The sequence below is a fragment of the Delphinapterus leucas genome, unplaced genomic scaffold, assembly GCF_059928025.1.
Source record: "Delphinapterus leucas isolate spDelLeu-1000000601 "Yukka" unplaced genomic scaffold, BTC_Dleu_Yukka2 spDelLeu_asBTCV2_sq25, whole genome shotgun sequence".
In the NCBI taxonomy this organism is placed as follows: Eukaryota; Metazoa; Chordata; class Mammalia; order Artiodactyla; family Monodontidae; genus Delphinapterus; species Delphinapterus leucas.
Window position 1 is genome coordinate 1,914,092 of NW_028322234.1, and position 27,898 is coordinate 1,941,989.

The 27,898-nt window shown below is 40.1% G+C and overlaps 1 protein-coding gene across 9 annotated transcripts in view; it reads right to left on the reverse strand.

Moving 5' to 3' along the window:
- Positions 1–21,081, reverse strand: part of LOC149744014 (FAS-associated factor 2) — a 57,312-nt gene extending 36,231 nt beyond the window's left edge. For 5 of the 9 annotated variants that reach the window (XM_089905150.1, XM_089905145.1, XM_089905144.1 and 2 more), the window contains exon 1: positions 20,982–21,081. In XM_089905150.1, coding sequence (XP_089761276.1) covers positions 20,982–21,044 — 63 coding nt within the window. In that variant the 5' untranslated portion in view covers positions 21,045–21,081. The other 4 variants (XM_089905149.1, XM_089905147.1, XM_089905148.1 and 1 more) reach the window with 4 other exon arrangements.
- Positions 21,082–27,898: the final 6,817 nt, after the last annotated feature.

Sequence of the window (27,898 nt, forward strand, 5' to 3'; positions counted from 1 at the left end):
CTAGGAGCATCTTTTGTTCTAATATTTGTTCTTTGATCCTGGTTCCTGACAGAGATCCTAAATCCCTTGGAATTTCCTGGATGATATCGTTGTATTTTGTTCTAATGAGGTGACTCCTGGTGGGCTCCTGGATAGGGACTGGCCATCAGACAGAACAAACCATGATTAGAAGCTTCAAATTTTCAGCCCCACCTCCCAATCTCCAAAGAGGGGAGAGGGTCTGAAAATGGAATTTAAATCAATCATGCCTAGGCAATAAAGCCTCCATAAATATCCCAATAGTATAAGATTCAGAGAGCTTCTGAGTTGGTGAAGCCATCTACATGCCAGGAGGGTGGTGCACCCCAACTCCGTTGGGATAGAAGCTCCCCTGCACTTGGGACCCTTCTGGATCTTGCCCTAGATATCTCTTTACCTGGCTGTTTTTCTGTACCCTTTATTATATCCTTTGTAATAAACCAGTAAACGAAAGTGTTTTCCTGAGTTCTGTGAACCACTCTAGCAAATTATCAAACCCGAGGAGGGGGTCATGTGAACCCCAATATATAGCTGGTCAGTCAGAAGTTCAGGTGGCATCTGGGACTTGTGATTGGCATCTGAAGTGGGGGCAGTCTTGTGGGACTGAACTTTTAACTTGTGGGATCTGATGCTAACTTCAGGTACACAGTGTCAGAACTGAACTGAATTGAATCTAGGAGAACTGCTTGGCAGAAACTAACACAATATTGTAAAGCAGCTATACTCCAATAAAGATGTTAAAAAAGAAAAACAGTACACGTTCCACTACCTCACACTGCATCATTTCCTCCCAGCAAAAGTCCTACACTCCAAGGAAAGTCAGGTTAATTCCATGACTATAACTTGAAGAGTAAAATATTGCCTTATTCGTCCTGTAACTCACCATGAATTTGCATAGAATGCTCCTTAGGCTCTAATGCCATGGACTATTTTGCTTTATCAATAAATGATGAGAACTTGAAAAAAAAAAAGAATTGCTTGATGTGTGGAAAACGTACATGTCTATTCAGAGAAAAGGAGAAACATAGGAGGAGTGTGTTTTTCCTATTCATTTACCTAATACCATATACAAAAATTAACTCAAAATGGATCCATGACCCAAATGTAAAACCTAAAATTATAAAACTCTTAGGAGAAAACATAAGCTAAAAACTTCCTGACACTGGATTTGGCAATGATTTCTTGAATGTGACACCAAAGGCACAGGCAACAAAAGAAGAGAGACAAACTAGACTTCATGAAAATTTTAAAAATTTGTACAACAAAAGACACTACCCAGAGTAAGAAGTCAACCCACAAAATGGGAGAATATATTTGCAAACTGTATATCTGATAAGGGATTAATATCCAGAATATAGAGAACTCTTAAAACAACAGAAAAATAAACAACTTGATTGGGCAAAGGACTTGAATAGACATTTCTCCAAAGAAGATGTACGAATAACCAATAAACATATAAAAAGATGTTCAACATCACTAATCATTAGGGAAATGCAAATCAAAACTATAAGCTACCATTTAACACCTGTTAGGACAGCTACTATTGAAAAAACAGGAAATGAAAAGTGCTGGCCAGGATGTGGAGAAATTGGAACCCTTGTGCAACACTGGTGGAAATATAAAATGGTACGATTGTGGAAAACAGTGTGCAGTGCATCAATAAATCAACAACAGAACTACTATATGACACAGGAATTCCACTTCTGTGTATGTACACGCATGTTCAGAGCAGCATTATTATCCACAGTAGCTAAGATGGGAAACAACTCAGTGTCTGTCAACAAATGAGTGGAATAAGCAAAATGTGATATACACATACAATGGAATATTATTCGGCCTTCAAAAAGGAGAAAATTCTGCAATATCCTACAACACGGATGAACTTTGAGAAAATTATGCTAAGAAAAACAAGCCAGCCACAAAAAGACAAATACTGTATGGTTCCACTTAAATGACGTATTTAGAGTACTCAAAATCATAGAGAAAGACAGTAGAACGGTGGCTGCCAGGGGCTGGAGGAGGGGGAAATGGGGAGCTATTGTCTAATGGGTATAGTTTCAGTTTTACAAGATGAAAAGAGTTATGGAGATGAATGATAATGATGGTTGCACAGCATTACGAATGTATTAGATATCACTAAATTGTACGCTTAAAAAATGGTTAAGGGGCTTCCCTGGTGGCGCAGTGGTTGAGAGTCCGCCTGCCAATGCAGGGGACACGGGTTCGTGCCCTGGTCCAGGAGGATCCCACGTGCCGCGGAGCAGCTGGGCCCGTGAGCCATGGCCGCTGAGCCTGCGTGTCCGGAGCCTGTGCTCCACAACGGGAGAGGCCACAACAGTGAGAGGCCCGCGTACCACAAAAAAAAAAAAAAAAGGTTAAGATGGTAACTTTTATGTGTATTTTGCCACATTTTAAAAATTGGGGGAAAAAGACATTTGTAGTGTGTTGTGAGATGAACTTGAACTTGATTAAAAGGTTCTAAAGTACTACAATCAGATTGTTTTCTGGGAATCAAATAAATTACTTTTCACTAAGTTCCTATTTCAGTATCTATTCTTTCATTTAACACACTTAATTCCACTAAAAAAACAAACAAAAACCACTTTGGCCTTATTCAACCTTTCCTAATGTGACTCAGCTACTCAGAATCAAGCAGAAAAGTTGTTTAGGAAGACATAAAGGTGTTATTGTTTTCTTCTTTATGAGAAACATTACAAAGGCACCAAACTTTACTAGTCTTCCAAAATGTCATCTGAGAATCTGGCCTTCCCTGTTCCCTCCCCACCCTCGAGGCCAACAGTATCTGCCACTGTATATGTTTCAAAATAGTGTGAAATTACACTTCCAAAACTTGACATGCATGAGATTTGTGTATGTATATGTATGTATATATACATACATATATACATGTATCTATATATGTATAATCTAATGTCAAGTGACAAAATGTTAACAATTTACTTTTAAATTTAATTATACTTTTCAGCCTCAAAACTTGGCATTATAAAATGCTCCATGATTTAGATTCAATTATTTATTAAACATCTATGAGTCAGGCACTGTAGTATGTGCTTTCTTATCCACTCTTAAAACAACCCTGTAAAGTTAGAAATATCAGAGTCATTTTGCAGATATGGAAACTGAGGCCTAGAGGGATTAATTAACTGTCAAGATCTCAAATGGTGCAATTCCTAATATGGAGCTCTTTCCCCTACATCATACTGCAAAGATGAGAATGTGGCTAACTGGAATTTTTGCTTTTCCCTTCCTCTTAAAAATGGGATACTTAAAGCTGCTGCAACTGCTTTAACAAAGAAAGAGAAACATCAAGAACAACAACAACTAAAACAAAACCCCTCTGGTTAAGTGAGATTTCTGGTGAGTTATTAAATTCACTCAACAAATATTAATTGAGCATCATGCAGCAAGCACCACAAAGAAATCACAGTCCTGATCCCCAATAATTCTGTGGAGTAAAAAGACATGTAAATAGGGACTTCTCTGGTGGCGCAGTGGTTAAGAATCTGCCTGCCAATGCAGGGGACACGGGTTCGAGCCCTGGGCTGGGAAGATCCCACATGCCTCAGAGCAACTAAGCCCATACGCCACAACTACTGAGCCTGTGCTCTGCAGCCTGTGAGCCACAACTACTGAGCCCACGTGCCACAACTACTGAAGCCTGCATGCCTAGAGCCCGTGCTACCAACAAGAGAAGCCACTGCAATGAGAAGCCTGCACAGCGCAATGAAAAGCAGCCCCCGCTTGCCACAACTAGAGAAAGCCCGCGCGCAGCAATGAAGACCCAATGCAGCCAAAAAAAAAAGACATGTAAATAAATAAACTATACACCAGTAATAAACAAATCCAAGTCTTCCAGGGAACTCAGGATGGTATCAGAGTTCTGAGCTGAAAACTAGCAGAAGGAGGTGTTTCAGGGCAATAGAGGAGTATGCATGGAGGCACAGAGGCATGAGAAAGAATGCCATGTTAAGGGAACTGAAAAATATCACTGGAATAGAAATGGAAAGGGTAGAATTATGGAGTTGGACAGTGAAATATGGGTCAGATCATAAGATGCAAAGATTTCATGCTGCTTTAATCAATGCAAAGCAAATGAAAAATCTTAGGGCCACAATCAAATCTTTGCTAGAAAGATTATTCTGGAAAGAGTAAGACGGCTGAATTGAAGAGGACAGAGACTTGAAATTAGGGGCAGTGGTACAGTTACTGAAATATTCCAAAGGGGAAATGAAGTGTAAACTAGGGTAGAGGCAATGCAGATAGAGTGGAGGGTTAATTGAGGGTAGGGGATTTTTTGGTTTCACTTATTTAACTCCAACAGGAATTTATAAACACTAATACATATATACATGCATACATACTGAAAAAAAATTCCCCAGATACTTAAGCATGAAAATATTTTCTCTTCTAAATTTATACCAGGAAAATGAAAACATTTTCAAAATTTCCTTGGTGGGAAAATCCAAAGCCAAGAGGCACCTCAGTGCTCATAGTGATTTTGCTATTTACCATTTCTGGCACTCTCACCAAACGGTAGTTTAAAAACACACAAACACAGAGGATGCATTTAACATCAAATTTTCAATTTTATTACGTTACTATTTTTTGCTATTCATTTTAAGGAAAAATATAATATGGAGAAATAGCCACTAAGATTTCCTAAGTATGTCAAATGACCCTCAACTGGCCCAAAAGAAAATTGGCAGAATTAATCTTTATCAATATCCACCTCGAAGATATGCTTCTAAAAGAATATCTGTAATACAGATATTCTTTTATACTACTCTGCCAATTACACAGATGTTATTCCTTGAAACACTTAAAGGAGTGCAAAAACAAACAGGGATGCCCAGCCCATTCTGAAGAAATAACCCAAAACTTGAACCAACTTGATCATAAATGCCTGATTGTTACATAAAAATGTAACAAACGAAGTCTAGCAAGCACTACTGAATCAGTCTGTCAAAAAGCTTCTGAGAGGACAATAACTGTGTTCTTGAATAAGAAGATTCAACAACATAAAGATGTCAATCACATCCCCTCAAATTCATTTTATAAATTTAATAAAATTTCAATTTTGAGAAGCTGATTATAAAGTTCTTTTGAGGGCTTCCCTGGTGGCGCAGTGGTTGAGAGTCCGCCTGCCGATGCAGGGGAAATGGGTTCGTGCCCTGGTCCGGGAAGATCTCATATGCCGCAGAGCGGCTAGGCCCGTGAGCCATGGCCGCTGAGCCTGCGTGTCCGGAGCCTGTGCTCCGCAACGGGAGAGGCCACAATAGTGAGAGGCCCGCGTATGGCAAAAAAAAAAAAAAAAAAAAAAAATTCCTAATATATAAAGATTTTTTTAAAATACAGAAGAAAAAGGATGGGACTTCTCTGGCAGTCCAGTGGTTGGGATTCCACACTTCCACTCCCAGAGGAGCATGGGTTCGATCCCCTGGTCGGCGACTGGGATCCCGCATGCCGTGCAGCGTGGCCAAAAAACCCAAAAAACAAACAAACAAACAAAATGACAACCCCTCCCAAAAAAAACCCCCAAAAAACCCAGAAGAAAAAGGATAACTTGCTACAAAAGTGGGTAAGAAAAAGTGGACGATTCGTAGAAAAATAAACTCAAATGGCCCTTATATATATGAAAAGTTGATCAACCTCACTCATAAGGAAAAAGTAAATTAAAACTATACTGGGGCTTCCCTGGTGGTGCAGTGGTTGAGAGTCCGCCTGCCGATGCAGGGGACACGGGTTCGTGCCCCTGTCTGGGAAGATCCCACATGCCGCGGAGCGGCTGGACCCGTAAGCCATGGCCGCTGAGCCTGCGCGTCTGGAGCCTGTGCTCCGCAATGGGAGAGGCCACAACAGTGAGAGGCTCGCGTACCGCAAAAAAAAAAACAACAAACAAACAAAAAAAAAAAACTATACTGAATCTGACAACATACTCTGTTGGTGAGGTTGCCACGGGCCCATACATTGCTAGTGGGAATGCAAAATGGTACAATCCTCACGTAGGAAAATTTGGCAATATCTAGCAACACTACAGATTCGTATACATATATATAAGCATTTAATCCTTTGACTCAGAAATCTTTCTACGAATCTATCCCAAAGACACACTAGCAAAAAATAAAATGTTGGTACACAAGGCTACTTATTGCTCTATTATTTATTACAGCAAAAGATGAGAAATAACCTAAATATCCATCAATCTAAATTATGGTATGTCCATACAATAGAGTATTATACAGCTGTAAATACTTAAGAGAAATAAATCCCTATACTGCTATGCAGTGATCACCAGGAGATAATAAGTATAAAAGACAGTTGGAGAAAAGTGTGTAATATACATCACCATTTATCTTTTTTAAAAGGGAGGGGTCCACAAATATATATACTTATTACTTAGATTTTTTAAAAGAAACGTTTTTGTTTTTGTTTTAATTCTAAACTTCTCTGCAGGGGAAGGCAGGGAACAGGGTATAAGAGAGAAGAACAGAAGTTAGAGTTCTCTAAATATATTGTTACATGTAGATTTGACTTTGGAATCCTGCAGCTGTTTTATAAAACAAAATTTAGAAAAAGCAGCAGCAGCAATTTCTAAACATCAGAAGCAAAAATCAAATGTAGAGTTGGTAGCATAACTATCCAAAATGAAATTATCCCACATGACTTTAAAACACAGTAAACTGACTATACGTTCTGCAATAAAAGGGCTTAAATTGTTTTAAATAATCAAATTGTTGTTACCAGTAAGGGTATTATTGTTTTGAGACAAAGTATTGATTATGTGATAAGGCAAATGAATAATCATGTTAATCTCATTAAGAACCAATTTTTTGGGTATGGAGAAAGAAGAGAGGTAAAATGTAGGGCTGAATTTGAATTGGCAGTCCTGAATTTGAATTGGAAATATCAAATTGTTTTATCATGAATTAAATAAATACAAACATATGTGTGTGTCTGTACTATATATTATATGTATTTCCTACTTCTGTTAACTAAAAAGTTCTAGACCAACCCAACAGCAATGAGCACTCATAGCTACCAGACCTGTGGCATCTAAATATAATTTCTTACCAAAAAGTAACAAGGTTTCCTGGAGAAACACCTGATTCTAGAAAATGCACAAGATGAGTCAAACATCTTACAATGTCAAAAAGCTAAAAACCTATCAAGGACTACTGGGGCCATGAAAATATGATAAAAGTCTTCAGGAAAAATAATACAAGGCTCTTCCAAATTACAAATTCAAACGGTAAATCTTTCCTGTGACTCTGAAAAAATAAAATTATGTAAATACTAGGATTTCCTAAAAAATAAAAGTCATCAGGAGCCAATCTAAATAGACTCACAGGGCTTCCCTGGTGGTGCAGTGGTTGAGAGTCCGCCTGCCGATGCAGGGGACACGGGTTCATGCCCCAGTCCAGGAAGATCCCACATGCTGCGGAGCGGCTGGGCCCATGAGCCATGGCCTCTGAGCCTGCGCGTCCGGAGCCTGTGCTCCGCAACAGGAGAGGCCACAACGGTGAGAGGCCCACGTACGCAAATAAATAAATAAATAAATAGACTCACAATTGTCAAAGATGGCACAACCTAAGCCTTAATAAGCACAATGGCAATGAAATGTAATACGTTAAATATATTTACATCCATGAGTTCACTGCAAATTTTAAAACTCTACAATTCAAATTTTAAAAATCTCAGTGGTAAACAAATGACCTAATGAACCTAATGAAACTTAAAAGCTTTTGCACAGCAAAGGAAACCATAAATAAGACGAAAAGACAACCCTCAGAATGGGAGAAAATATTTGCAAATGAAGCAACTGACAAAGGATTCATGTCCAAAATTTACAAGCAGCTCATGCAGTTCAATATCAAAAAAACAAAGAACCCAACCCATAAATGGGCAGAAGACCTAAACAGACATTTCTCCAAAGAAGATATACAGACTGCCAACAAACACATGAAAGAATGCTCAACATCACTAATCATCAGAGAAATGCAAGTCAAAACTACAATGAGGTATCACCTTATACCAGTCAGAATGGCCATTATCAAAAAATCTACAAACAGTAAATGCTGGAGAGGGTGTGGAGAAAAGGGAGCCCTTTTGTACTGTTGGTGGGAGTGTAAATTGATACAGCCACTATGGAGAACAGTATGGAGGTTCCTTAAAAAACTAAAAATAGAACTACCATACAACCCAGCAATCCCACTACCGGGCATATACCCTGAGAAAACCATAATTCAGAAAGAGTCATGTGCCACAATGTTCATTGCAGCTCTATTTACAATAGCCAGGACATGGAAGCAACCTAAGTGTCCATCGACAGATGAATGGATAAAGAAGATGTGGCACATATATACAACAGAATATTACTCAGCCATACAAAGAAACAAAATTGAGTTATTTGTAGTGAGGTGGATGGACCTAGAGTCTGTCATACAGAGTGAAGTAAGTCAGAAAGAGAAAAACAAATACCGTATGCTAACACATATATATGGAATCTAAAAAAAAATAAAAGGTTCTGAAGAACCTAGGGGCAGGACAGGAATAAAGACACAGACGTAGAGAATGGACTTGAGGACACGGGGAGTGGGAAGGGTACGCTGGGACGAAGTGAGAGAGTGGCATGGACTTATATATACTACCAAATGTGAAACAGATAGCTAGTGGGAAGCAGCCGCATAACAAATGGAGATCAGCTCAGTGCTTTGTGACCACCTAGAGGGGTGGGTTAGGGAGAAGATATGGAGATATATGTATATGTATAGCTGATTCACTTTGTTATAAAGTAGAAACTAACACACCACTGTAAAGCAATTATACTCCAATAAAGATGTTAAAAGAAAAAATCTCAGTGGGACCTCCCTGGTGGCGCCGTGGTTAAGAATCCACCCGCCAATGTAGGGGAAATGGGTTCGAGCCCTGGGCCGGGAAGATCCCACATGCCACAGAGCAACTAAGCCCGTGTGACATAACTACTGAGCCTTCACTCTAGAGCCCACGTGCCACAACTACTGAAGCCTGCGTGCCTAGAGCCTGTGCTCCGCAACAAGAGAAGCCACCACAATGAGAAGCCTGCGCACCGCAACAAAGAGTAGCCCCCTCTCGCCGCAACTAGAGAAAGTCCATGCGCAGCAACGAAGACCCAACACAGCCATAAATAAATAAATAAATAAATAAATAATTAAAAAATCTCGATGGTTACTTCATAGGATGCTAGGAATCAACTCATTATTTAAAAACTAATAAATAATTGAAAGGATCAAATGTTTATCCTGCCTTTATTATATATACTATAACTCGGTGTAACTAAACGGGCGGGAACATATATCTTTATCCCTATTAACAAATAAAGAAGGGCTGACAGCGTCAGAATGTCATCATTTTGTATGAAAAGGTTAGGCAAAAACTAATGAAATACAATGTATTAATGCTAATCTTGTGGAAAATGTATCTAAGGATACTAAAACTAAGCTAAATTTGAATTTTCAAGTGAAAAAGCTTTACAAAGTTTAACTGTCAACACTTTAAATTCCCAAATCACAGGGTTAATTCTGTAAATTTGAAAAATATCAGACAAGTCTTCTGTATATAAAATATTTTCTATATGTATCCTTTTTGAAGAGGACTTGCACTCCTTCGAGTATACATTAGGCTACTTGATAAGTGTTTCTTATCTTCTAACTCCAGTTTTAAAAAAGGACAGTTTTGCAAATTTTCAGTTCTACCCTTTATTAAATATTCCCTGGAAAAATAAAGAGAAATGTAACAGAACATGTGTACAATTGAACATTCTCCAAAACTGCCCCTTTTTTTGATAGAGCCCTAGTATTTATCAGGTACTTTACTTGCGTTGTCTCATATAACCCTTTTAAGAACCCAAGACACCCTTTCAGGATAAAAACCTAACTGGGAATAGAAGGGAACTTTGTCACCCTGATCTAAGAAACACTCACAGCTAACATAATAATGGTCAAAGACTGATGATTTCCTCCTAAGATCAGGAACAAGACAAAGATATTTTACTCTTGCCATTTTTATTCAACATTATACTAAAACTAAGCAAGAAGGGAAAAAAAGAAATAAAACTATCTATTCACAGATGACATAATCTTGTATATAGAAAAAACTAAGAAATTTACAAAAAAACTAATAGAGAACTAATAGAGTTCAACCAGGTTGTACGATATGAGATCAATATACAAGAATCAGTTATATTTCTATATGGTAGTAATGAACGACCTGAAAATAAAATTAAGAAAACATTTCCTTTCCCAGTACCTTCAAAAAGAATAAACTTAATAAAAGAAGTGCAAGATTTGTACACAGAAAACTACAAAACATCGAGAGAAACTAAAGATGACTTAAATAAACGGAAAGACTTCTCATATTCATGGATTGACAGACTTAATACTGTTAAGATGGCAATGCTCCCCATATTGATCTAGAGTAACAGCAATCCCTATCAAAGACCCAGCTGCCTTTTTTTGCAGAAATTGACAAGGTGATCCCAAAATTTATTTGGTAATGAAAGGGATCCAGAATAGCCAAAACACTTTTGAAAAAGAACAAAGTTGGAGGACTCATACTTCCTGATTTCACACTTATTACACAACTGCAATAATCAAGGCAGTGTAGATACAGATAAGGGTAGACACAGATCAATGGAACAGAAATGAATCCAGAAATAAACCTTTAGTTATGGTCAACTGATCTTAAACAAGGGTTTCAAGGTTATTCAATAGGGAAAGAATAATCTTTACAAGAAATGGTGTTGGGAATACTGGATATCCACAACCAAATGAATGAAGTTGGACCCCCACCTCATATCCATTAACTAAAAATGGATCAGACCTTACGTGTAAGAGCCAGAACTACAAAAGTCTTAAAAGAAAACAGGTGTAAATCTTTGTAACCCTGGATTAGACCATGGTTTCTAAGACATGACCAAAGCACAAGCAACAAAAGATAAAACATTAAACTGGACTTCATGAAATTAAAAAACTTCAAAAGACATGATTAAGTGAAAAGACAACCCACAGAATGGGAGAATATTTTTGCCAATGATATATCTGATAAAGGACTTGTATTCAGGATATATAAAGAACTCTTAACAATCCAACAACAAAAGACAAATAGCCCAAGTAAAAAATGGGCAAAGGACAAAAATAAACCCACACACCTACAGTCAGTTAATCAATGACAAAGGAGGCAAGAATATACAATGGGGAAATGACAGTCTCTTCAACAAGTGGTGTTGGGAAAGCTGGACAGCTACAATGAAATTAGAACACTCCCTAACACCATACACAAAAATAAAAATAGTTTAAAGACCTACATATGACACATGATGCCATAAAACTCCTAGAAGAGAACATAGGCAAAACATACTCGAACATAAATCATAGCAATATTTTCTTAGATCAGTCTCCCAAGGCAAAAGAAATAAACACAAAAATAAACAAATGGGACCTAATCAAACTTAAAGGCTTTTGCACAGCAAAAGAAACCATCAAAAAAACAAAAAGACAACGGAATGGTAGAATGGTAGAAAATATTTGCAAATGATGTGACTGACAAGGGGTTAACATCCAAAATATATGAACATCTGATACAACTCAATATCAAAAAAACAAACAACCCAATTAAAAAATGGGCCGGGACTTCCCCAGTGGTCCAGTGGCAAAGAATCCACCTTCCAATGCAGGGGACACGGGTTCAATCCCTGGTCGGGGAAATAAGATCCCACATGCCACGGGACAACTAAGCCTGCACACCACAACTACTGAGCTCGTACACCTCAACTAGAGAGCCCCCGTGCTGCAAACTACAGAGCCCATGCGCTCTGGGGCCCGCATGCCACAACTACAGAGCCCACGTGCCCTGGAGCCTGGGTGCCACAACTAGAGAGAGAAAACCCACACACCACAACTAGAGAGAAGTCCACGTGACACAACAAAGATTCCGTGTGCCACAATAAAGATACCATGTGCTGCAACTAAGATCCGACACAGCCAACCAGCCAGCCAGCCAGCCATAAATAAATTTATTTTAAAAAAGGGCAGAAGACCAAAATAGACATTTCTCCAAAGAAGATACACAGATGGCAACAGGCACATGAAAAGGTGCTCAAACATCACTAGTCATTAGAGAAATGCAAATCAAAACCACAGTGAGGTATCACCTCACACCTGTCAGAAGGTCTATTGTCAAAAAGAACACAAATAACAAATGTTGGAGAGGATGTAGAGAAAAGAGAAACCTTATACACTGTTGGTGGGAAAGTAAATTGGTGCAGCCACTGTGGAAAACAGTATGGAGGTTTCTCAAAAAACTAAAAATAGAACTACCATACGACCCAGCAATTCCACTCCTGGTGGGTATATATCCAAAAACACAAAAACCCACACCAATTTGAAAAGATACATACACCCCAATGTTCACAGCAGCATTATTTACAATTGCCATTATATGGAAGCAACCTAAGTGTCCATCAACAGATGAATGGATAAAGAAGATGTGGTATATATACACAATGGAATACTACTCGGCTATAAAAAAGGGTGAAGTTTTTGCCACTTGCAGCAACATTGATGGACTTGGAAGGTATTATGCTAAGTTAAATAAGTCAGACAGAGAAAGACAAATACTGTATGATATCACTTATATGTAGAATCTAAAAAATACTATAAACTAGTGAATATAACAAAAAAGAAGCAGACTCTCCAATACAGAGAACAAACTAGTGGTTACCAGTGGGGAGAAGGGGGAAGGAGTGATATAAGGACAGGGGATTAAGAGGTACAAACAACTATGTGTAAAATAAGCTACAAGGATATATTGTACAACACGGGGAATATAGCCAACATTTTATAATAACTATAATTGGAGTATAACCTTTAAAACTTGCAAACCACTACATTGTATACCTGTAGCTTATATAATATTGTATACCAACTATACTTCAGTTAAAAAAAAAAAGATGTAGTGTGTATATACACACACATACACACACAAAATGGAATAGTACTCAGCCATAAAAAAGAACGATATATTGCCATTTGCAGCAACATGGACCTAGAAAATATCATACTAAATGAAGTGAGACAGCGAAAGACAAATATTATATGATATCACATATGTGGAATCTAAAAAAATAGTACAAATGAATCTATATACAAAACAGAAACAGATTCACAGACATAGAAAACAAACTTATGGTTACCAAAGGGGAAAAGAAGAAAGGGGAGGGATAAATTAGGAGTATGGGATTAAAAGATACAAACTACCATACATAAAATAGATAAGCAACAAGGATTTACTGTGAAACAAAGGGAACTATATTCAGTACCTTGTAATAACCTATAATGGAAAAATATCTGAAAAAAATATAACTGGATCATTTTGCTATACACCTGAAACACAACACTGTAAGTTAACTACACTTCAATTTTTTAAAAATGGGCAAAAGATTTGATTTTGTATCTCCAAAAGAAGACACACAAATGGCCAATAAGCATATGAAAAGATGCTCAACCATCTTTTCAGTCATTAGGGAAATGCAAATCAAAACAACGAGATTGAACGAGATTAATACCTCACGCTTACTAGGATGGTTTCAAAGATGGATGATTAACAAATGTTAGTGCAGATGTGGAGAAACTGGAACCTTCGCATACTACTGGTAGGGAAAATGGTATAACTGCATTGGAAAAACTGTTTGGCAATTTCTCAAAAAGTTAAACAGAGGTACCATATGACCCAGCAATTCTACTCCTAGGAGAACTGAAAATATGTCCCCCAAAAATTGGTATACAAATATTCATAGCAGCATCAATATTAATAGCTGAAAAGTTGAAACAATAAAAATGGCCATCAACTGATGAAATGGATAAACAAAATGTGGTTTATCCATACAATGAAACATTATTGGCCATAAAAAGGAATGAAGTACTGATATAGGCTACAATATGGATGAACCTTGAAAACATTATGCTAAGTGCAAGAAGCCAGGCACAAAAGGCTGTACAGTGTATGCTTCCATTTATACCAAATGCCCAGAATTGGCAAAATCTATGGAGACAGAATATAGATTAGTGGTTGCCAGGGGTTAGAAGGAGAGAAGAATGGAGAGTGACTGCTAATGGGTTTCTTTTTGAGGTGATGAAAATGCTCTGGAAGTAAATAGTGGTAATGGTTGCACAACTTTGTAAATACACTAAAAACCACTGAACTGCACACTTTAAAAGGGTTAATTTAAGATACGACAATTGGGCTTCCCTGGTAGCGCAGTGGTTGAGAGTCCGCCTGCAGATGCAGGGAACACGGGTTCGTGCCCCGGTACGGGAAGATCCCACGTGCCGCGGAGTGGCTGGGCCCGTGAGCCATGGCCGCTGAGCCTGCGCGTCCGGAGCCTGTGCTCCGCAGCGGGCGAGACCACAGCAGTGAGAGGCCTGTGTACCGCAAAAAAAAAAAAAAAAAAAAGATACGACAATTATATCACAATAAAATTGTTACTAAAAAAGAGAGCCCAAGAGACAAAACTAGAAAATTAGTAATGATCAGAAAACATGATAAGAAATTCGATAGAAGATCAAAAAAATCAAGATAAATGTACAAAATGCAACAGCATTTTTATTAGTAACCATTTAGAAATAAAGAGATATCCCATTCACAGGGTGACCAAAACTACAAAATACCTAGGAATAAGTGTAATAAGGAATATCCAAAAACTAGAGGAAAGTTAAAAAATATATTTTAAAGGACATGTGACATCTGAATAAAGAAATGTACATGTGCCTGAATTTCAACCAGTCCCAAATTATTATTTTAAGCAATTCCAATAATTCCACGGCTGCACAAAATGATTTTTTTTTAACTTTTTTTTTTTTTTTTTTTTTTTTTGCGGGCCTCTCACTGTTGTGGCCTCCCCCGTTGGCGGAGCACAGGCTCCGGATGCGCAGGCTCAGTGGCCATGGCTCACGGGCCTAGCCGCTCTACGGCATGTGGGATCTTCCCGGACCGGGGCACGAACCCGTGTCCCCTGCATCAGCAGGCAGACTCTCAACCACTGCGCCACCAGGGAAGCCCTAAACATCTTTATCGGAATATAACTGCTTTACAATGGTGTGTTAGTTTCTGCTTTAGAACAAAGCGAAGCAGCTATACATATACATATATCCCCATAGCCCTTCCCTCTTGCGTCTCCCTCCCTCCCACCTGCCCTATCCCACCCCTCTAGGTGGTCACAAAGCACTGAGCTGATCTCCCTGTGCTATGTGGCTACTTCCCACTAGCTATTATTTTACATTTGGTAGTGATATGTCCTTGCCACTCTCTCATTTCATCTCAGCTTCCCCTTCCCCTTCCCCGTGTCCTCAAGTCCATTCACTACCTCTGCATCTTTATTCCTGTCCTGCCCCTAGGTTCTTCAGAACCATTTTGGTTTTTTTAGATTCCATATATATGTGCTAGCATACGGTATTTGTTTTTCTCTTTCTGACTTACTTCACTCTGTATGACAGACTCTAGGTCCATCCACCTCACTATAAATAACTCAATTTCGTTTCTTTTTATGGCTGAGTAATATTCCGTTGTATATATGTGCCACATCTTCTTTATCCATTCATCTGTCGATGGACACTTAGGTTGCTTCCATGTCCTGGCTATTGTAAATAGAGCTGCAATGAACATTGTGGTACATGACTCTTTCTGAATTATGGTTTTCTCAGGGTATATGCCCAGTAGTGGGATTGCTGGGTTGTATGGTAGTTCTATTTTTAGTTTTTTAAGGAACCTCCATACTGTTCTCCATAGTGGCTCACAAAATGATTTTTAAATGTACATGAAAGAACTTGTAAGGATTACCAATAATTAAAAAAAAGAATAGGGAAGGAGTCCTGTCCTATCAGATATTATCAGTAAAATTTGGTAGAAAGCTATTATTATTAATTCAGTAATGCCACTAGCAAATAGGTTATCGAAAACAGAGTACACTATGATAAAGAGGACTACTCAAATCAGTTGGGGGAGGGACTGACTATTCAGCTAAACTATAGTCTTTCCTGGAAAAAAGCAAGTTTGGGTTCTCATCTCATACATACAAAAAATTAATTCCACATGGATTAAAGATCTGATTTTAACAAGAAATCTATAAAATATTTTGAAGAAAACAAAAAAGAACATATGTATAATGCCATTAAGTAGAAGGCATTCTTAGACAAAACAGAAAATCCAAAAGCCAGAAAGAAAAAAATGCCAATTTGATGACATAATTTTAAATAAGGGTAAGTGAAGAGATTAATGATCAAAGATAAATGTCACGAAAGAAAATATTTGCTATACATGACCAGTATACATAAAGAACTCGTACAAACTGCTAAGAAAATGTCAAATAATCCAATAGAAAATGAACAAAGGATAAACAGGGAATTTATACAATAACTAACCATAAGTAGCCAAAAGGAGCTCAATCTCATCCATAATCAGGAGTTTATAGAACGGAATTCAATCTTAAAATCAGCACTTTTTATTCTGCAACCAGAAAACAAACCTTCCATAATACCGTGGGACATCTGCAAAGCCAATCCCTCACTCTTATGTCCCTACTCTTTCCCATTTGAAATAGCTTAAAACAAGTGTTTGCATTAGCTGTTCAAACTCAACTGACTGCAAAACAAAACCAAAAACTACAAACACCACTACCACTAGAAATGCAAATTAAAACAAGGACTCTGAAAATTTAATCAGATTAACAAAAACTGAAAAGACACCATCCAGTGCTGGCAAGGATGTGGGGAAACTGGTCGTCTCACATCCTCTTGGTGAGAGTGTGAGCTGCCAAAACTCCCTGGAAAGCAGTCTAGCAGTAGCTATTAAAATTTACAACGTACATTGTTTTGACCCAGTAACACCACATTTTTAGGATTCTGTTTAGAATTAAAAGCCCTGCTATGCAGCAATATCCCCTAGGATCCTTAACTTCTGGAACACTTCCTTCATCTTCATGGTCTAACTGAAACTTGGCTTTTCCCTGAAGATCCTCCCCCTGAAGCCCTCTCTCCCATTTTCTCTCTCATACCTGTGGGTATGGAAGGGAGAGAACGGTCCTCCTTGTTCATTCCCACTTTGGGGGATTCTTCTTCCTTTCTCCTTAAAAAGTCCATCTTCACGTAGAGAAGATTAAGAGAATTAACATTAGTGATGATGTCCAGGATTAGAATCACACTTTTGGACTTCCTTTGCTGTGTTCTCTTTCTTCAAAGTGTCCCATACTGTTTCTATTGGCCCTACTCACCTACCTGTTGTTGAAAACAAATCAAAACCTAGGGCCAGAGCGGCAGTGCTAGGTAGTAAGAAAGAGAATCCAGAGTTCTGGATTCAAATCTAAGCTCATCACTGACCTTAGGTAAATTATCTCCTGATCCTAGTTTACTCAACAATACCAGAACCTACACCATGTTTACTGGGAGGACTTAAAGATACAATGGATCTAGAGCACTTTCGATAAAGTAAATGCTCAATAAGTGTTTAAACAATGTCAAAAACAAAAACACCTTCGAATCTCAAAATTTCATACTCCTGTACAAGCAGAAAAGGACTGTTTCTTCCTCTATTGGCCATGTATAGCTCCTTTAGTTGCTTCTCTCTTTATCCATGTCATCCTTCTAAAGGTGTTCAAACAGCAACCTAGAGGCAGTAAACCAAGACACCAGGGGAATCGGCTATACTTGGAAATTTGGAAACATGGACTTCAATACAACTGACCTTCCCCATATTTGTATTAGCTCCTCTTAAAACTCATCATTTCCCATTTGAAGAAAATGGGGAAGGCCTAAAATAAATACGGCATTAGTTATTCATATTCAACTGCTTCTAAAATAAACAGGAGAAAGTAACTAGAAGAATCTTAAAAGACATCAAACAGACTTAGAAGCCTGCTAAATATAACCTAAGGAGTTCCAATCAAATCATATGTCACAAAAAAAGTGAAATAGAGGAAACCTGAGATTTCCAAAATATTTCACTTTTGCTAATTTCAATATATCAAATGAAGCAACTTATTGAAAACTGACTCCTAGCAGTGTCATCCTGTTCTGTCCTAACCCCTGTGGAGATTCCAAGCACATGCTCCATACTGTTAGTGAAGCAAAGCTGAAACCTAGTGTTATTTCACTCTCTAGTTGAAAAAATCTTTGATGGCTCTTCAAGCCTACAGATTAAAGTTTAAACCATTGAGCACAGGCCTCCAAAATCTGGCTGTAATTTACCTTTCCAGTGTTATTTTCATCTTCCAATTCTCTAAATCCATCACAACAAACACATTCTACGTTATTTCATATCCATGCCTCAGCTTTGAACATACTCCTGCCCACCACCTGTTATTCCATTCCTCCTTCAAAGCAGCAAAGTACAGTGGAAAGAGTTCAGCTTTTAAGTTCAGATCCAGATCCACTAGATTTCTAATTCTAATTCCATCCCCACTACTTAAGAGCTTAATGATCTGGAGCAAATACTTTACTAGACCTGTTTCCTTACCTAGGAGGAGGCATATCACCTGTGGCACTTTTACAAGGCTATTGTGAGGATTAAGCATAATGGTTCTAAACTATCTAGCACCACGCCTAAGGCACGGTAGAAACTTAATGGTAACTACTGAGCCATCCTTCTTTCCCCCTCCATCCTCATCAATACTACCATTTCCTAAATTTCCACAGCACTTTGTTTATACTACTACGTATATTACACCATGAGCACTAATATACTGCAGAATACTCATTATTTATGTATGTGTCTGGCTTTTCCATTAGGTTATAAGCAAGATGGTTATGGGTATGGATTTCTAAATCTCTGCCACTTACCACCTGAGCAAGTTATTTGACCTCGCAGAACCTGTTTCTTCATTAATAAACTGAATTGGGGTTAACACCTTACAGTGTTACAAAAAGGTTTAAAAGAGTTAATGTACATCAAATACCTCGTATAACGCTTGACACCTAGTAAATTTCAGAGGATGTTAATGGTAATCTGGATGATGAACCTGATCCAAGCAACTGCTTAAAGAATACACAAATGTAACATGTATTTGTCTTATTAAATCCAATTTCATAAAGCAATCTTAATACAACTTTAACCTGCTACTCACCTCTCTTACTGATAGAGACAGCCAATGAAGACAAAAACAGAGATTCCTATGCACTTTATCTCAGAAATGCTACCACATATTCATGTTCTTCCAGGACCAGACTAAGCACTTCACGACTTATGGTTCACCTCACCTCTTAACACTTTAAACAACATGGGGGCTTATCCCTCAAGAGTAGTAAGGGATAAAATGATCTGCCAGAGTTAAACAACACTCTGAAATTAGTAGTCTGTAAGGAAGTAGAAGCTAGTTGTCTGCTCTTTATTCATTTTAATTCTAACGTGCTGTGTCATCAATTTCTCTACTCAAAACTCCAAACAAATGTCAACTACTTCTATGACAGTATTTTCCAATTTATACACTTCCAACCCACTGCCTGATTTAAGAGAAAACACTTCAAAATTAACTGCAGTGAAATCAAGGAAATCACAGAAAAGTGAGAACTTGCAAAGAGAAAAAAATACAATATTAGAGCATTTGCATTCCACTTTCAGGTGTACACTGCTACTTACATGGGTTGTACAGCACACACGTCAAGAGCTCAGGAAGGGTTCTGGAAAGATGGACCTGGTTTTAAATCTGACATCACAACTTACTAGCTGTGTAACCTAAGCATGTTACTTCTTAAGCCTCATATGCCTCATCTCTAAAATAGGGATTGTAACAGTATGACTCTCATAGGGTTGCATTAAATACAATAATGTATATTAAGTGTTTCAGGAAAGTACCTACAACACCATACTCAATAAATGGTATTCTATCCATTTGTTGTTATTGCCTGAGCACTAAGGTTTTTGGTGAATACTGTGTAATTAATGAATATTTAGCATATTTTATATTAGGAAATAAGCGTACCACTAACTTTAATTCTATCCTAAGTTAAATAATGATTAATAGTTGCAATACTGTTTAAGAGCAGTTTACTGTTTACAAAGCCCTTTAGACATCCATAAACTCATTTTGATCTCCACAACATCCTTAGGGGATAAACACTTTTAAGATACGTATTCTAGAAATAAAGAAACTGGTACCCATCAGGGTAACACAGAGTCAAGGTTACCTAAGTCTCCTCCAACCAGATTCTCCAACTCAGGGATAAAGTGCATAGTGTCCAAAGTTCTTAACCCAAACATCCACTAAAAGGAGGCAGATTCCAGCAAGTTTCCCACCCTCCTCAAGCAGAGTCAAGAACGTGAGCCCAGGAATAAGCCCGGGGTAATAAACCCCGTCAGACGGCACTGATGACATTTATCATGCACTGTTTCATTACGAGGTGTCCTCCCACATCTTTAGGGCAGGGGCTAATCCTGACCCCACTGCCACCAGAGCGCCCAACACAGGGCCTGGCACCCAAGAGGCCCTCAGTAAACGTTTGTGGAAATGGCATGGGAGGCTGGTAGGAGGCCTTCCAGAGACCCGAAACGAAGCCAACTCCACGGTGGGGATTAAGCATCCCAGTAGATCCACAGTCGTTGGCGGAGAGGGTCCAACCGGTAACCAGGCTGGAAAAAGGATGGCTGAGGACGGGCGCCGCTAAGGGGAACCCGGGAAGCTAACCCTCTTGAGGGGAGAGAGGGGGAGCGGGTCTGCCCGCAGCCATTCCTGGAAGGCTGGGGACCGACAGAGGCTCGGGCGCCGGGGGCAGCAAGCAGGGCAACTGGCGCCTGGGGGGGGAGGAGGCCGCCTGCTGGTCTGAGAAGAATCTCGGGCCCAATCTGAGCAGGGTTCTGGGCTCCTCTAGGGACCCACTCCCTAGCCCGCGGTGGCATTCGCTTCACCGAGTACTCGCTGCTACCTGAAACTGCAGCAGCTTCTCTGTCTGCTCCTGTGTTAGATCCCGCTCCTCAGGCGCCGCCATTTTGCAGCCGCCTCTACGCTTCTGACCCGTCCGCACCGTCACCCGCCGGAAATGATCTCAGCAGCAACCACATCCGGTCCGCACAGCCGCCGGCGCGCAACTGCGTCTGCGCGTGCCGGCCCAACCTGGAGGCCGGGAATGGTGACAATTTCCGCCGCTAGAGGGCACCACTCTCGGGCCGATCCCTAACACTTCCGAAAATTGTCGGGGGACAGTCTGCCCAAGTCGCCCTTAGGAGTTAGGCGACGAACGGATCTACCAGAGACTTGACTCTCGAATAGATCGCAAAGAACCGAGAGGTCCCGAATGCCCCTCGAGAAGCTTCGGAAATTCACGAATGCCCCTCGGCAGATTTCGCCTTCTTCCTAACCATTTTCATCTCCAGTGTTTCTTAGGAAATTGCAGTCGTTCAGAAATATCGGCCGTTTGATTCCTGCCATGATGTTTCCAAAATCCCCTGACCATCTCTCAGGAGGTTCCGAAAGTCCCCGAATACTGGGGGCGGGGTGGGGGTGGGGGCGTTTCCCACGCCGCCTTCGAGCCGGAAGCTGTGGAAGGTGTGCGCCCCTTGAAAATGGTTGGCACTTGGCCACCCGGGCACTACCAGCCTTAGGCAGAGCTTTCCGTCCACGCCTCTTGCGACTCTGATACTGCCTGCCTCAGGCCCTCACTCGCCTCTCTGCCCACTGGCCCGTCTTCCCTGTGACCAACCGAAGGAAGATCCCAGGACTGGGATCAGGAGACTTGGATTCACGTTCTAGTGTCCACCTGGCAAAGTGCTGGACATCTCCGGGCAAACCACCTCGTCTCTGCTCTAGTTTTGCCATTGATGGAATGAGATTCACCAACAGCCCCAGGTATGCTGTCTAAGCTCATTCTCCTTGGAAGCAGTCCCCCACCCTTTCCACTGCCTTATCTCCACCCCTTAATGTCTGCCTTCTTCTGCACTTTCCTTGCCCCTTTTAACCCGCCACCTCTCTTCAGGTCTCCCATTTTCATTTCCACTTCTTTTCTCCTGCCATCCGCCTTCTCTGTCCACTGTCCAGAAGGCCTTGGGAGGCAGAGGGTTCATGGTCTGGTGCTTTTCCACAGACTACCCGTCTGACTCCTAGCAAGGCACTCAGCCTCCTGGGCCCCCGCTGTCCTCCCCATCTATGGAATCTCACCCCATGAACTTCACGGGGTTGAATTAGGTGAGACAGAACCGGAAGTGCTTTGAAAGCTGAAGTTCCGTGGTACATTAAAGGATGGAAGGACTTAAGTTTTGGCTATTTCTTTCTTTCAGGCCTGAATCAGGTCTTACTAGGTCTGCACAAACTTCATAACAATGTCCTAGAATTTTTCTTAGACCCTTAAGGTAAAATTGTTAGCAAGTAGAGCCACTTTGGAGAATTTCTTTTACATCAACTCAAAGCTCAAATGAGATGCAGTACTATTCAACGTCTCCAATAATGATGGATCCGGAAGAACTAGGTGAGGGATTGCAAAGTCAGGTGCCATCTGGAGTTGTTGCTTAATTCTGATTTAAGATGTATTCTTTCCACACACAAACTTTGTGTTTATATTAAACACCATTGAATGTTCTTCTCTTCCTTTAAGACACAGACACCCTCTTAGTCTACATTTCCCTTTTCTTCTTTGAATAAAGGTGTGGCTACAAGGAATATTTTACTTAAAAAAGAAAAAAAGCAACAGCAACAACAACTCGACCATAGGAATACAATATGGCAAACTGGAGAATCCATTCCCTGGGCAAAGGCGGCTTCTGCTTTTTAGCTGTACCTTTTGGCTTACATGTAAGACCAGTACTGGGGAGGGATTAATTAGGAATTCGGGATTAACAGGTAGATACTACTATATGTAAAATAGATAAACAACAAAGACCTACTGTATAGCACAGGGAACTATATTCAGTATCTTATAATAACTTATAATGGGAAATAATCTGAAAGAGAATATGTGTACCTATATGTATATATATGTATTACTGAATCACTTTGCTGTACACCTGAAACATTGTAAATTGACTAAACTTCAATTAAAAAAGAAAGAAGAAGAAGACCAGGGCTTCCCTGGTGGCGCAGTGGTTAAAAATCCACCTGCCAATGCAGGGGACACAGGTTCGGGCCGTGGTCCGGGAAGATCCCACATGCTGCGGAGCAACTAAGCCCGTGCACCACAACTACTGAGCCTGCGCTCTAGAACCCGCAAGCCACAACCCCTGAGCCTGTGTGCCACAACTACTGAGGCCCGTGCGCCTAGAGCCTGTGCTCCACAACAAGAAAAGCCACTGCAGTGAAAAGCCTGCACACCACAACGAAGAGTAGCCCCTGCTCACCGCAAGGAGAGAAAGCTCGCGCGCCACAAGGAAGACCCAACGCCGCCAAAAATAAATAAATAAATAAAAAATTTTTTAAAAAAGACCAGCATTGCCACAACTTCCCCTTTTCTAAGAGCACCTAACAAATAAGGATCTGTGTATGAAATCTCCCCATTTTGAAATGGTAATAACTAATTCAGTTTTTAAGAAAATTACTGTCAACCATAACTGCAAGCCACATTTCAGCCCATGAGCTACCAGCCCACCCCTCTGACCTAGGCAGAATCCTCATGGCCTCTGTTTGCCACGGGAGAAGCTGGCCTTGGAAGAAACCTAAGCTTTTTTGATAGGTTCAAGATGAAGAGCGTGGAAAGCGGCATCAAATATTGGCTTGCCATCTTCTTTAAGAATAATTTTTTCTGAACTTTATTTTCCTTTTTAGAGCCGTGTTGTCCAATCAAAATACAATGATAGCCACATGTGTAATTTTAAATACTATAGGAACACATTTAACACAGCTGAGATTAATCTTAGTAATATATTTGATTTAACCCAATATATCAAATATATTATCTTTTTTTGTACTAAGTCTTCAAAATCTGGGGTGTATTTTACACTTCCCTAAATCTCTATTTGGACTGGCCACATTTCAAGTACTGGGTTACCACACATGGTTAGTGACCACTGCATTGGACAGTGCATTCTAAAGCATTCTGAAGATATTTTTAATAGATTTATTAATTATATTCATCTACATACCACCTATGTGTGGCATCTAAACTACAACACAAATGAATGTAACTACTAAAAAGAAACAGACTCACAGACAGAGAACAGACTTGTGGCTGCCAAGGGAAAGGGGGGTGGGGGGAGGGAAGGACTGGGGATTTCGGATTAGCAGATACAAACTATTATATATAGAATGGATAAACAACAAGGTCATACTGTATAGCACAGGGAATTATATTCAATATCCTGTGATAAACCATAATGGAAAAGAATACAAAAAGAATGTATATATGTGTGTAACTGAAACACTTTGCTGTACAGCAGAAATTAACACAACATTGTAAATCAACTATACTTCAATAAAATTTTAAAAATTATATTCATCTACAGATCTTAGGAGTCGATTAAACAAACATTTACTGAGTGCTTTATTCTGAGCCAGGCTCTGTACCAGATGCTATAAAGTTAAGACACAGCCACTGTCCTCGAAAGAACACACAGTTTAATGAAAAATTAAATGAATTTTCACCAGTCTCTGGACTGGTGTGTGTGTGTGTGTGTGTGTGTGTGTGTGTGTGAGAGAGAGAGAGAGAGAGAGAGAGAGAGAGGTTTTGAGTGCACACAGGGATTTGTGGCAGAGAGCTGTCTCAGAGAATCTAATGAATATTTGTTTCTCTAATCCTAGTAATAAGGCTTTGCTGACGCCTTACCATTTTGTTCCTGATAAAGGATGAATTCTGTCCTGCTGAGTCATGGAAATCCTAGAACAAGTCCTCAATTTCTGAATAACTGGAACATAAGATATTTTCTGTCAGTTGGGGACATGGCATTTTGATTGCTGAGTAAAGCAGACCATTGAGATGTCAGCAACAGTTTTTTGTTTGTTGCCCTCCTATCCATCAAATTATTCATTATTGGTTAAGTGGAGCTAGGAGGAATTAAGGTGACTCAACTAGATTCATCCAAAAAGTAAGGGGAGTGAGAGAAGTAATACCTGCACCCAATAGTGTATTTTAGATTCTCAGGCTTCTGCTAGGGGTGTTTGGACTGATGAAAAAAAATTAAGCTTGGAAGCAAAGTTTTGCCTTATGTAAGTCACAAAGTACATCTCATGCTCTGCAGGGACACCTGAGTATTGCACCATTAATTGTGTGGTTTTGGAAAGTGAACCTCTCTGTCTCAGTTTGCTCATCTCTCAGCTGTAAACAAATAGTCTCCACCTCACAGTTTGTGGCAAGGGTTAACTCAGAGAGGACATGTAAAATTCATGCCCTCATCATAGCCACCTTGCAGATTTGGGAGAGGACAGAATGAAATAAAGTATTAATGGAAAGCTTTATCCAGCACTATTCACAATAGCCAAGACATGGAAAAAACCTAAATGTCCATCGACAGATGAATGGATAAAGAAGATATGATTGATACACACACACACACACACACACACACACACACACACACACACACATCTCCAATGGAATATGACTCAGCTATAGAAAAGGATGAAATAATGCCATTTGCTGTAACATGGATGGACCTGGAGATTATCATACTAAGTGAAGTAAGTCAGAAAGAGAAAGACAAATACCACATGATATCACTTATATGTGGAATGTAAAATATGACACAAATGATCTTATCTACAAAACAGAAACAGACTCAAAGACAGAGAACAGACTTGTGGTTGTCAAGGGGGAGGGGTTGGGGGAGGGGTGGATTCGGAGTTGGGGATAGGCAGATGCAAACTATTCTATATAGAATAGATAAACAACAAGGTCCTACTGTATAGCACAAGGAACTGTATTCAATATCCAGCGATTAAATCATAATGGAGGGCTTCCCTGGTGGCGCAGTGGTTGAGAGTCCGCCTGCCGATGCAGGGGACACGGGTTCGTGCCTCGGTCCGGGAAGATCCCACATGCTGCGGAGCGGCTGGGCCCATGAGCTATGGCCGCTGAGCCTGCGCGTCCGGAGCCTGTGCTCCGTAACGGGAGAGGCCACAACAGTGAGAGGCCTGCGTACCGCAAAAAAAAAAACAAACAAACATAATGGAAAAGAATATGAAAAAGGCTATATATATATATAAACTGAATCACTTTGCTATACATCATAATCTAACACACATTGTAAATCAACTATACTTCAATAAACTAAATTTGGAAAAAAGGGAGAAGGCTTTATCATTGCTAAAGCCCTTCTCAGAAGTTAGATTTTGCTATAGATTGATTCAATATGTGTTACTGTCTTACAGTTACTCAGTTCTGGGGATGACCTAGCCTCAGGAATCTCCTAGAATAACAGGAAGTCAACTGCAGTATCAGGTGGAAAGTGACAGAGACCCAAAAGTCGATAATAGACTGTATCTGTCACATAGGTCCTCTTATCTCCCTACCTCATCTCTCCCCTGGAACGCTGCAGTTCCCTCCTAACTGGTCTCCTGGATTTTACATTTGCCCCTCTCTGATTCAGTCTCATCACAGATGCCAGAGAAACGTTTCAGAAAGTAAGTCAGGGGACTTCCCTGGTGGTGCAGTGGTTAAGAATCCGCCTGCCAATGCAGGGGACACAGGTTTGAGACCCGGTCTGGGAAGATCCCGCATGCCGCGGAGCAACTAAGCCCGTGCGCCACAGCTACTGAGCCTGTGCTCTAGAGCCTGCGAGCCACAACTACTGAAGCCTGCGCGCCACAACTGCTGAAGCCCGTGCACCTAGAGTCCGTGCTCCACAGCAAGAGAAGCCATAGCAATGAGAAGCCCGCACACCTCAACGAAGAGTAGCCCCCGCTCACCACAACTAGAGAAAACCCACATGCAGCAAAAAAGACCAATGCAGCCAAAAATAAATTAATTAATTAATTTTTAAAAAAAAGTAAGTCAGATCCTATCACTCCCCAGCTCCAAACCCTCTACTGGCCTCCCATTGTCCTTAGAATAGAATCCAACCTCCTTCCTGTGGCTGACAAGGAAGCCTAACTTATGCTTCTATGACCTCATTACTGTGAACACATTACTCTCAAACCTCCACCTCATTATTCTTATTCATACCTCAGGGACTTTGCATTTGCAGTACACTCTGCCTGGAACACTTTTCTTGAGTCCTCACATGGCTGGTCCCTTTTGACATGCAGATCTCAGTACATGTGTACAACATCCTCAGAGAAAACTTAAAATGTATGTTTTCTTCAAATCACTTGTCATTAGATGATACTGTCTTATTTACCTGTTTATTGTTTATCTCCCAGCTCTGCATTCCAGGAGGGAAAGAGAGGCCAAGTTGGCTTGGGCCACCACTGAGTCCCCAGTACTGAGAGCTGCACTGGGCACAAAGTCAAAGGTCTGTAAATATTGGGCCCAGGCTAGATCCTTAGAGCAAGGGCCTCATGAATGTGGGTGGACTTATGGGAACAGAGCCTTGGGAACTAAATCAGGAAATAAAGCTATTGCCTGTGGGATATAGAGGGAAATTCTTTAATTAGAGCGTCTCAAATCAGAGGATAAAAGGAGGACCACCTCAGTTTTGCGTGATGGGGGAAAGGATGCTGAATACAATGACCTTTAAAGCAGAGATTCTTTTTTTAAAGCAAAGATATTTTATTTCTTTTTAAAAACCCCGTGTTCATAAAAAAGTTTCATGATTTGTGAACTGTGAACAAGTTCAAACAACACCTCAGTTGGCAGGGTGGGAAAGGGAGGAAAAGCAGGAGACCTATTTAGAGATGGTTTAAATAACTCAGATGCATTGAAATTGTCCCTACAATCTTAGACTCTGTCTGGCTTGGGGCAGGGGGAGGGGAGCATGTTTCCCA